At 38.0% G+C, this 12,135-nt stretch overlaps 2 protein-coding genes across 2 annotated transcripts; one reads left to right on the forward strand and one right to left on the reverse strand.

Moving 5' to 3' along the window:
• Nucleotides 1-133: 133 nt before the first annotated feature.
• LOC119998868 (NADPH-dependent thioredoxin reductase 3-like) lies at nucleotides 134-8,042 on the reverse strand. Its single transcript, XM_038846338.1, has 10 exons — nucleotides 7,806-8,042; nucleotides 6,771-6,978; nucleotides 6,539-6,644; nucleotides 5,704-5,969; nucleotides 3,474-3,753; nucleotides 2,675-2,782; nucleotides 2,088-2,174; nucleotides 1,850-1,954; nucleotides 1,059-1,189; nucleotides 134-408 (listed from the first exon to the last, which is right to left on the reverse strand). Exons 1-10 carry the CDS (start codon nucleotides 8,011-8,013, stop codon nucleotides 348-350), a joined length of 1,560 nt encoding a protein of 519 aa, XP_038702266.1. The 5' UTR covers nucleotides 8,014-8,042; the 3' UTR covers nucleotides 134-347.
• An 851-nt stretch (nucleotides 8,043-8,893) lies between these two features.
• Nucleotides 8,894-12,021, forward strand: LOC119998157 (pentatricopeptide repeat-containing protein At1g79540). The gene is made up of 2 exons (XM_038845390.1): nucleotides 8,894-11,708; nucleotides 11,805-12,021. Exon 1 carries the CDS (start codon nucleotides 9,051-9,053, stop codon nucleotides 11,460-11,462), a length of 2,412 nt encoding a protein of 803 aa, XP_038701318.1. The 5' UTR covers nucleotides 8,894-9,050; the 3' UTR covers nucleotides 11,463-11,708; nucleotides 11,805-12,021.
• Nucleotides 12,022-12,135: the final 114 nt, after the last annotated feature.

Genomic DNA, 12,135 nt, shown 5'->3' on the forward strand with positions numbered 1-12,135 from the left:
AGTAGTACAAAACTGCCATACATGAACACAGTTACAACTTGTAGAGATGGGCACATACTTGAATCATATCGGTAAGGGGATTGGTATGCAGTATAACCAGCTGAGCGGCACATAGGTAAAATATCAGATAAACTTACAATGCATCCTTGAGAAAAAAAATTACACAGTTCAACTCTGCCAATTAACAGAGATCCATAACAATTCAAAAGCGATTTAATTCAGCCAGAGCCTTACAATAAGGGTTTCATCATCAAAAAAGAAGGTATTTTTTGTACTAACCAGTACATAATGAACAAAATTGAATCACAGCAAGACCGGCCTCTGCGAAACAAGGATCTGCAATAATCTCATTTGTTTGCTTCGATGAAATCTCTGTACTCTTTCTTCATTTTTACCCCCGACAGAGTCCTGGATGACAAGAAAAATATAAATTTATTGCATCCATAATAGCAACCATTCATGCACAAATACATTTTTAGAGATGCAAATGAACAATAACAAATTATTGTGAAAGATGAGACCGTAATAATTTTCCTTGAATCCCCTAAACTTTTTTTTGCGAACCAAGAATTCCTAACCCTCTCGACACTGGTGACAGGTAAGACCGGATCGAAGCCCGTGCGAAGAGAACGAGGCCGAAACCCACAAAGGAGAGTTAACTCCACAAAGCATGAGTCTTTGGCCCATGCAAGGAATAATGCCCGAAAGTGTTGGTCGTGAGAGTTAAACTGGCGACCTCCAACATTTGGAAGGAGTTACCATAGTTAACTTCACCATCCCAACAAAAACTTCTTTGTTTTGAATCCCCTAAACCTTAGAAGCCATTCCACAATTTAAAAACACACGCTTTACACAATTCAAACAGCTAGTGAAGATGAGAAAGTTCCCCAAACCATCAAAACTCGAGAGAAAAAGTGTGAGGATCACACTAGAAAAAATAAGCAAGAGAAAATGGCTTGAAGCAAGAGGGAGAGAAAACAGAGGAAGATATAAAATATGCATGCCAAGGAACAAAGAGAAAAGATTAAAAAAAAAAAAAAAAAAAAAAAACAGCCAACCTAAGCATCTCCTTGTTCTTGAAAAATTGCACACATGGTGTACCCATAATTCCGGCTGCTTCTGCTATTTCCTGATCTTCCTCAATATCAATCTCGACAAAATGTACATTTTGATCAAATTCATCGATCACCTGCAAATAAAAAACAGTTATCATAAGTCATGACTTCATAAGTTCAGCAATATAGTAAAAAAATTAAGACTTGGATACAAAAATATTCTTCGGTATGCGGTATGCAAAGACATTCACAGTATAGCTGATTGATGAAAATCTCCACCTGATTATCCTCCTTAAAGTGAATATCAATATATGCTATAGATTAGTTCACACTTTCTTCATGGTAAAGCCTACATACAAGATCTTTTATATTGTTTTTGTCGTTTTCGCGAATAAATTGCCTACTCTCCATGATACAAGCCTAAAAATCTTAGGTTTATTATGTTACTCCTACTCGGAGATCAACTCATTAAAAATGATTCTTAATCCACTTGAGCCAAAGAAGCATACACTTAGAAGAATAAAAAAGAGCAAATGTTATTTGTGACGTTGACAAAAAAAGGTAATCTTTCAGAAAAAACCACATCAAGTGCGTATGTAGTAGATTTTAACACTTGCTTTCATCGCAGTAATAATACCTAAAAAGTATTTTCAGAACAAAAATTCTAGAAAAATAATTTGATGCATCGAAGTGACAATTTTCCTTGAAGAACTAAAAGAAAATAAGAAACATATCAATCAGGCATCAACAATCGCATTATGATGAGATGTTTGCCCAACAAGTTGGAAGCATACCTTGCTGAGAATTGGCTTCAAAGTCCGACATGGACCACAAGTTGGGGCTGTATACAGTACGCATACAAGCCTTGGACTCTCATGGTATAATTTACGCAGGGCATACTGAACAAGAGGAGTAAAAAGAAATTAGTTTTTAGCTACATATATAATTAAGATCAAATACATAAAGGAAAAGACACAAAGGAGATGCCAAGACATAATTGATGATATGCTAGTATCTCCAGGGAACAGAAACCTGGCCCCTATGTTTTGTCAGTGTGATGTCAAAGCCCTCTTTCACATCCATGTCCGTGAGGTCCTTCTTAACCTCCTCGGCTTTAGGCTGTCAAATTCATGTCCATGAAGGTAAAATTAGAACAGAATCAAATGCTCAATTATGTATGATAACGGTCTTATCTTCATGAAAAGAAGAAGAAGAAACCAAAGATAAACCTTATCAAACAGTGAGCTGGACTAATTTGTGAGCTGCTTTGCCATAACAAAACAATTAATTGGATATATATGGTGCTCTATTCACTATTCTTGTGATTTGATGAAACCAAAGATAAACCTTGTCAAACAGTGATATATGCACATGATATGGAGTTTAATGACAATCCACTCAGGAATACCAGGAACGTAAAGCAAGTTATGAGGTAATATATCTTCATACAAAAGTACAGCAGATGACTTCATTAGAAAGTCGCATAAATGGTTACTCCTTTTATTTTGGGGATTCAGAAGGAATTTATCAGAAGGAGCACAAAGAGGGGGCAATCAAGGAAACAATTACAGGACTAGCAAACTACTGCTGTCAAAGAAATTTCTGTAATCGGTGAATACCTGATGATACTCAACGAGTAGATTATTTCTCACAAGGTATCTCTCAACTGATAAAGCAGCAATACATCCCGATCCAGCAGCAGTTACCGCCTGCCTCCACTCATCGTCCTAATCAAATACAGAGAAACTGAGTACCATCAAACTAATCAGCATGAGTCATGCTAAACAAGATACAATGGTAAATCAGAAGGCGGTTCCAGTCGATGCTCTCTGTACCTAGAGGTTGACTTTCTACATAATCTCGACTTCATTCATCTTTCAGGTCACGAAGAAAAGTATTCACACTTTCATATAATGGTCCATGGTTTTCCAGCCTAAACCACAAGCTTTAATACTACGTAATGTCATTGATCACTAGATGGGATATGACCATAAATAGCAAGATCCAATGTAATTCAGTTCAAAAGGATGCACATGTAATGTATGAGAGTCATGGTTTTTCAGTTGTTAATATTATATAAAGTTCATTGAGCCAATTCATTTACCAGAATCCCATTCCACAGTGCTTGTAAAAACTAAAAACTCATGAATCTAATTCATCGGAAGAAAACACATGTTAATTCACTTTTCAACATTGCACATCCGAGAAATGTATGTCTAAAAACTTTAAAGAGATAAGGTGGGCAACGTATTTCATAACCTCAAATGATAAATTCAGTAAGAGTTTTGAAACAGACATGAGAGAAATAATGCCAACGAACCCTTTCAGTCAAATACAAGAAGGCAAAAATGAACCCTGAAATATACAAGACAAATAAAGTACTGATCCTAGAACCAAAGAATAACCTGACAGGATTACCTGTATGTCTCCAGCAGCAAATACACCTTCCACAGAAGTTCTTGAAGAACCATCTTGAACCAGCACGTAGCCTGAGCTGTCCAGTTCAACTTGACCTTCTAACAACTGGCTATTCGGTGAATGTCCTATACCATAAAATAAGCCTTTCGCCTCAAGCACAGATTCCTCACCGGTATCAACTTTTCTAAGTAAGATACCAGACATCTGGCCTTTTGTATTGCTAACTACATCCACAGTCTCTGTATTGAAGTGCACGGTGATATTGGGATTGTTGAACACTCTGAAACATTCGCGATAATTAACCTGTTAAACAAACATTCAGGGAGTTGAAAACTCAACATACAAATTGTTCATTAGTATATAATTCATTGCCATCAAAACAGCCAAACAGAAAATACAATAATTCAACCACCCTGAAGCAAACTTTCAGGTGCAACACAGAAATTGCTATAAGGGGCTTGAACTGGAAGGAAGCAAAAAGGAGAGATATCTGGTTTCAATGGTCCCAGTTAACAATTACTATGCATGATAGGCCTAAATATGATCTCTCCTCATAACTTTACGTCTGTCCAAATCAAGAAACTATACTACAAAATGTTTTAATGAGGAAAATATATCGGGGAAAGAAAACAAATACATCCCAATAACATGATCCCAGTTAATTACCACTCTGATTGCTAAGAGGAATGAGATATCTCAAACTGCCAAGTGCCAACCACTACTACAGGGGTATGGGTTTTGAGATGTGGCTACTTAGAGCAATTACTCTGCTACAGTGAAGCTTATGTCTATATTAAGAGCACCCTCTGAACATCCTTTTGTCGTGGAATTAGTACTTCAGCGATAAAAGCTTTGAAGTTCCACAGTATGAAGTAAAATGGAGCCTCACCTATCAAAAATGAATCATTTTTCCTACGCGAACACGAAGGCTGATGAAACATATGGCTATCAAAAGGTTCAATGTCTTAACAATGACACGTAAACACAGGGCTAACAAACCTGTAAACTGGAAATTAGTTGTCAACTAAAATAAAATTAATGCTTCCATTCAAGAAGGCCTGGTTAAACACACCAAAGCATTAAGGAAATTTTATCCAATTAATTCCAATTTCTGTGATGTGGATGCTATGGCTGGAGAGGAATAACAGAGTGTTCAAAAACAAAGAATCCTCCATAGACACTTTCTTAGTCACCTGGTTTGATTGCCTTAGGTTCTGGGGCACTTCCTTTTCTGGGAACATTTTTTATCATCTTTTTATCTCCCCCTTGTAATTTGTTTGGGTTGCACCCCCTTGGTGCTTGAATAAAATTTTTTCCATTCAAAAAAAAAGAAAAAAAGAGAGAGAAATGTTTGTTCCCTTTCATATCTTATAGAATGGGACAGCGTCGAAAAGAATATACTAAGACCAATGAGGGGCCGTTAGAATGTAAACATGATGCATACTAGAGAAGATCGGATGAGAGCAGATGGAGAGGGAAGCATGGAATACATATGGTGAGCTACAACAATGGTTAAAGAGCCTTACATAGCTAGGTTAAGAGATAATTGAGCATGCCATGTCGTTGTGCTCTAATATGATAATACCAGAACAAGATACCCGATATATACTAATACAAGACTAGGATCTTTTGCGGAAGGTTCCTGACACAGAGCTTTAAACCAGCCTTATAAGTGTAATTTATTTAATTTTTTAACCTATATTATCTGAGGAATCATGCCCTTTGTTACTACGTCTAAATTAAGCCGTGATCAAAGTCCATTCAAAAAAAAGTCTCTTCATTCTTTCCATACATGTGCTGTCGCATCACAACAGTTGAAAAAGTTCTTATACTCACAATGTAATGCTGGCTGGTATAGATATCAATGCTGAGTTCAGAGCACAAGATAGCCAAAGCCAGACAGAAATAGAGACTAAGTACGTTGTGCTACTTTGAGGTAGAGGAGGATATGTTTGTGTGAGAGCATGTACAGGTAAGAACATAACTGAGTAGAAATGTGTGTGTGTGAGTGCACACATGTGCATGAGATATTTTGCTGAATTCAAGAATTTCAGAAGGCAAGAATTTAAAATAGCTTTAATTCAACATGCAAGGAAATCCTAGCTGTTCTTGAAGTTATGTACTTTCCACGCATAGCAGAAAATTACAACTAAAAATAATAAGAGTGAATAAGGAGTGTTCACCCAACACCTCAGAAGAACAACATAAAGAAGACCTCCTTGCAACTCACCTATCTTGCATTGCCTTGGATGCCCTTAGTTGGTCCTTGCGTACTAATAAATGAACATGATAGGCATATTTAGTTAAATATATCGCTTCCTCCGTTGCTGTATCACCTCCTCCAACCACAGCAAGAACTTGCCCCTTAAACAGTGGAGATGCTCCATCACAAATTGCACAAGCACTAATTCCTCTACTCCAAAACTCATCTTCACGGGGTATTCTGAGCCTTCTTGCAGTAGCTCCTGTGGCAAAAATGAGACTGTGGCACTGAACCTGAACAGAAGAAAAGCAATAAAAAGATGAATAGTTCAACACTATTGACATGATATACAGGTTGAAAAACAAGTACCAATATGGTCAGCATGTGACAATGTCAAACATAAATACAGACTAGATATAGTCACATCATATCCATTAAATCTCACTCATAAACACATAAACAGGCATTCCAATGCATTTAGAGCTTTAAAAAGGAGCAAAACCAATCGTTTCTCTGCCTCAAAAACTAAAATAAGGATATAATTTTGAAAACATCACAAGCACAGAGAGTACTGTTTCAACCGAAGCACTCAACTTACTGAAGAATTATGAGGAATCATAGAACCAAGAACTTTAATGGCTCATATTTTTTTTTAAAAAAAGATAAAGTTTTGAGTTTCAATGAGGAGGTCCAGATTCAGCTGACAGCATATTCATGGGACTCTGGCATATCATACCAAATAAACTTGTTTGCATCACAAAAGTGCATCAATGGATTTCAAGTCAATTGGCATTTCAAGGGAAAAAACCATTATAACACACTTCAACATCTACATAATAGCAACCGCAAAACCATATATCACCTTACGCTCACTGCTCTGCACTGTAAATGGTTTATTCCTAACATCAATATGTTCTACATCTTCTTGGAACAGTTCTGCTCCCCAACGTTCAGCTTGCCGCCGCATCCTAGTCAACACAAAAAATCAAAATTCTATCACACAATTTAATTTGAATCAAGAATTCCAAGACATGTTACCACATACAATACATAAACGATTTAATGAAACACGGTGCAGTCCTCATTTCCGTTACCTATCCATCAAATCTGGCCCAGTTATTCCATCAGGGAATCCGGGGAAATTCTCCACTTCAGTGGTAGTCATCAACTGGCCCCCAGGAACGCCACCTACTTGATAGCCCTCGAACACTATAGGCTTCAAATTAGCACGAGCTGAATATATTGCAGCTGTATACCCAGCAGGACCAGAACCCACAATTACTACATTCTCAACTCCTTTAACTGAAAAGGCAAAAAGGTAAAATGATTAGTAAGATCTTTGAAACTTCGTATGTTTTTCCTTCCTATAAGAAAGTAAGAAACAACTAAAGGCCAGGTTTTAAATCCATCTAAGCCTCTAAGGCATTAAGAGCAACAAATAAAATTTAACAGGAAACAAAACCCAAATTCAAACTCCCCTTGTAGAGCAAGGCACTGCTCAGTTTAAAACCCTACAAAAGCTGAACGCATTCGATGAAAAAACTTGAACAATAGAATAGAACCAAATATAACACATTCGCATCAAAGATCCCTAATATGAACGAGCTAATGTTCGAATGACAAACAATATGATTGCTATCTTCTTATGGATAAGTTTATATGCCAGCAAAAAATGTATCCCCATTACTTACCACTTGTGTTTCCTGATTCTGAGATTATAAGATATCCAGATTCATACAAATCAACAGAAACTAGATTGAACTTCCTGGTGATGTTAGTCAATTGCGTGAAAATAATGAACCTATACATATCTTCTAATTAAAGTTACACCCTTCCAAATCAATCAGCTCACATCCTTGTTTACCCTCCATCCCCTTGATATGTTTGTCACAAACTCTGTCTCTCTTCCTAGCTCTCTACAAATATGAATACCGGTGAAATTCACTAATAGTTTACCAACAGTTCTACAAAGCACTCCGATCTCATCGTTTCAAAACAAAACCTTCAGCTTATATAATAAGAACACCCACCAAATTATACTTGGACAAGAAACAGAAACTCCTCAAATTCACCTCTATTATGTACATAAATGCGTTTAATTCATGTGGGTACGCTTGTTTCGTGATTACCTGAAGACGAAGAGGGCTCCTGCGAAGAGACGGCCCTGAGGTGCCGAGTACGAGTGGACTGGTGAATACCCAGGAAGCGTCGGCGAGTGCATAAGTTTTTGAAGACGATGAGAGAGTGGAGAGAAGGCGGAGATGATAGAGTAGAAATGCTGAGTCGGTGAGTCGGAAGGGGGCCAATTCCGAGTCCTATCTTGGGAGTGGCAGCCATTTCGTTTCAGACCATACAAATGATGAAAGACTGCTCGATTCCGCCGAGAGTTATAGCTGTTTTCTAACAGTGTATATGTACTCGCGAGAGTAGGAAAAACTAGGGCACTCGCCCAACCCAGCGCCTCTATATGGGCTGGGTCTAGGTTTTCGGCCTGGCCCAGGATAACGAATCTGCATTGTTTTGATTTTTGAATTTATATCGGTCTAGAATATATTGTGCAAAACAAAAAATCAAATTGATCTCGATCAATACATCAAATATTTTAAATTTATATCATTTTAGTATTGTCATGCTCGATCGTGATGAATTTGATTATTGTTTCAAACGAAAAATATACTTCATGAAAATGCCTCTTATGTATGGTAGAGATTTGAACAAGCTTATATATTACATGGTTGGGTGATACCCAATCGATGTGGTACTCTAACACTCTCCTACACTTGTAGACCCAACAAGTGGACATGTAGAGGTCAAACCCTTCGAACTATACCGAGACATGCTCCGATACCACATCGGTTGGGTATCAATCCCTTTTATAAAAATATAATTTAACCAAAAAATCGTTGGCTCATATAGTTAAATTAGCTGTTTGAACTTTTTAGTGCATGTATATGCAGGTTTTAACACTCATTTTAAGGTAATTTGACGTTATTTTTGCATTGAGCTTCTATCTAGCACTTAATCGATTCATATGATTTGTGAGGATTACATGTAATCCGTGAATTTATTTTTGGGATGGAGTCCCGTGAATTTAAAAAAATAAAATTAAGAAAAAAGAAAAGAAAAGTTGTATGCAGGCTTGTTCATGTCACTGGACAAATAAAACTGGAAAAAAAAATGAAAATAATTATAAAGAAGTAAAACAGAAACGCCTGAACATAGGAAGATTTTCTACGAAACCAAACAGAAAACCAAAATCGCTCCCACCTTGATTCGTATTTCGTTGGGCCTCTGTTGGAAAAACCCTTATAATCCCCTAATCCGACCATGAATCCAAGAATTATATGAATCCCAACAATCGGACCACCTGAACGATGAGAATCCCATCTCTGCGTCTCCGCCCAGTCTCACGCTTCTCTCCAAAAGCTCCATGGTTGCTTCACTTTCACACCGCCAGTTCTGACGCAATTGATACTCCCTTCTACGACCTTTCCACCTCCAATGAGGTTCTAAAAATCGTTGGCACGATCAGTCCCATGGAGCCAGCCCTTGAACCCTTGGTCCCCTTTCTCTCAAAGCGCATTATCTCCGAGGTGATTGAAGAGGAGCAAAATCGCCAACTGGGTTTTCGCTTTTTTATTTGGGCAGCGAAAAGACAGCGATTTTACAGTTCCCTAACTTTCAATTTGGTGATGGATACGATAATCAAAGAAAACGGGGTCGATTTGTATTGGAAAACGATTGAGGAAATCAAGGACTCTGGATTTGAGATTTCGTCGGATGCTTTCACACTTTTGATGGCAGTGTACGCAAAGATGGGTCTATGCGAGAAAGCGATTCAAGTATTTGGTAAGATGAGAGAATTTAATTGCGAGCCTGATGTTTATGCTTATAATGCGATTTTGCATGTAATTCTGGGGAAAGAAGTATTTATATTAACTTTAGCGATTTACAACCAGATGTTGAAGTTGAATTGTCAGCCTAACGTCGCTACATTTAGCATTTTGATTGATGGGTTTTGCAAGAGTGGCAAAATGCAGGATGCCTTGCAAATGTTTGACGAAATGGTGGAGAGAGATATGTTACCGTGTACGATAACATACACCATAATTATCTCAGGGTTACTTCAAGCCAAGAGGGCTGATGAAGCGCTGAAATTGTTTAGTAGGATGAAAGAAGATGGATGTCTTCCAGATTATATTACATACAATACTTTGCTTGATGGGTTCTGTAAACTAGATAGGGTTGATGTGGCTTTAGACCTTTTGAGATCTTTTAAGGAGGAAGGTTTTGTACTTGGACTAAATGGCTATAGTTGCTTGATTGATGGTTTGTTTAGAGCTAGGAGATTCAATGAAGGACTTGCATGGTATGGGAAAATGGTTGAGAAAAATCTCAAGCCTGATGTTATTTTGTATACCATATTGATGCGAGGTTTATCAGAGGCAGGGAGGGTAAAGGATGCATTGAAATTGTTGACTGACATGACTGAAAGAGGTGTAGAACCGGATACTTATTGTTATAATGCTTTGATCAAAGGATTTTGCGATATGGGTCTCTTGAATGAGGCACAGTCTCTTCGGCTTGAGATCTCTAATAATGGTTGCTTTCCTAATGCTTGCACTTACACCATTCTAATTTGCAGTATGTGCAAGAATGGGTTGGTTGGCGAGGCAAAAGAAATATTCAATGGGATGGAAAAAATGGGATGTTCTCCTTCTGTTTTTACATTCAATGCTCTAATCGACGGACTTTGCAAAGCAGACAAGATGGATGAAGCTTGTCTTTTGTTTTATAAGATGGAGATAGGGAAAAATCCTTCCATATTTCTTCGGCTTTCTCAGGGTGCCAGTCCAGTTCTTGATAATGCTAGCCTACAATCTATGGTGGAGGAATTGTGTGATTCAGGACAGTTCCTTAAGGCCTACAAGATTCTCAATCAACTTGCTGAAAGTGGGGTGGTTCCAGACATAAGGACTTACAACATTCTGATCAATGGCTTTTGCAGAGCAGGTGACATGAATATTGCCTTGAAGCTCTTTGAGCAGATGCAATCCAAGGGGCTTTCCCCTGATAGTGTAACTTACGGTACTCTTATCAATGGTCTTCAAATGGTCGACAGAGAGGATGATGCCTTCGAGGTCTTCAATCAAATGGAGAAGCATGGTTGTACACCGAGCTCTTCAGTTTTCCATTCACTTATGACTTGGTTATGCAGAAGGCAGAAGGTTCCGCTAGCTATTAGTCTATGGTTGGAGCATCTTAGGCACCGTCCTGATAGGGACGATAAAGTGGTGGAAGAAATAAAAGAAAACTTTGAGAAGGGAGAACTCGAAAAGGCAGTTAGAGACTTGCTTGCAATGGACTTTAAGTTAAATGATTTTGGTCTAGCACCTTATACCATTTGGCTCATAGGTTTTTGTCAGGCAGGAAGAGTAGAAGAAGCTTTCAAGCTATTCTCTATTCTTAAGGAGTACAATGTCACTGTCACTGCCCCTAGCTGTGTGAAGTTGATACGAAGTTTTTGCGAAGAAGGGAATCTAGACCTGGCAGTATATGTTTTCACTTACACACTGGATAAAGGGTTTATGTTAAAATGGCCGATTTGCAACCAACTACTCGAATCTTTACTTCTTTCTGAGGATAAAAAGAATGACGCATTTTCTCTTCTACGCAGAATGGAATCTCTAGGATATGATTTGCGTACTTACATCCGTGAAAATACAAAGTCCCTTCTTCATGCGCGTTGGGATGCATGGGAAACGAAAAATGTGCCACCTGGATGATTACAGATGCTAGGGAAACTCTTCTGCAAACTTTTTGTAACTGCTGAGGCATTAGAGTCACAGGAGAAGGAGCTTTTATGCGCTTGCTTTTCCAATATTTTTGACTTAATAACAATGTTGCTGTAAACAAGGAGCTCGCAGCATTGACGACAACCCTTTCTAAACCTGGTATGTTTTACATGTTGTAAACTAGAAGTGAGTGATTCAGAAAGTGTATGCCAGAGATTGTTATCTTTGCATCCTGAGGTATTTCTTGTCTATTGGCTCTCTACACCTTCTTTATTTATTTATTTTTTACTTCTTGCGTTCATTTTGTTCTTCTTAATTTTCCTATCGATAAAGGTTATTGTATGGACACTTCCAGTAGAATAGTTGGTTTCGCTGGTTTCTTTTGGGGCAAAGGTGATCTGCTGCAGAATGCTTCCTATCCTGCTCTGCATAATGTCCCCTACCAAATGGTCCGAACAATATTCACTATCAAGCGTCAAAATATTCATTAGGTGTCTGTATATAAATTCTTTTCTTTTAACCGGGAATAACACCAGATAAGTTTGCCCTTTGCACATCTGACATATGCTTGAAATTTCCTAGCGCGTTGCCACAATATAAATAGTCTTGTCATTCCATTTTAGGCTAGCTTTGTCCTGTAGAAATTACTGTCTTCTCTAATTCG

This window comes from Tripterygium wilfordii, chromosome 5 (genome assembly GCF_013401445.1).
Source record: "Tripterygium wilfordii isolate XIE 37 chromosome 5, ASM1340144v1, whole genome shotgun sequence".
Lineage (NCBI taxonomy): Eukaryota > Viridiplantae > Streptophyta > Magnoliopsida > Celastrales > Celastraceae > Tripterygium > Tripterygium wilfordii.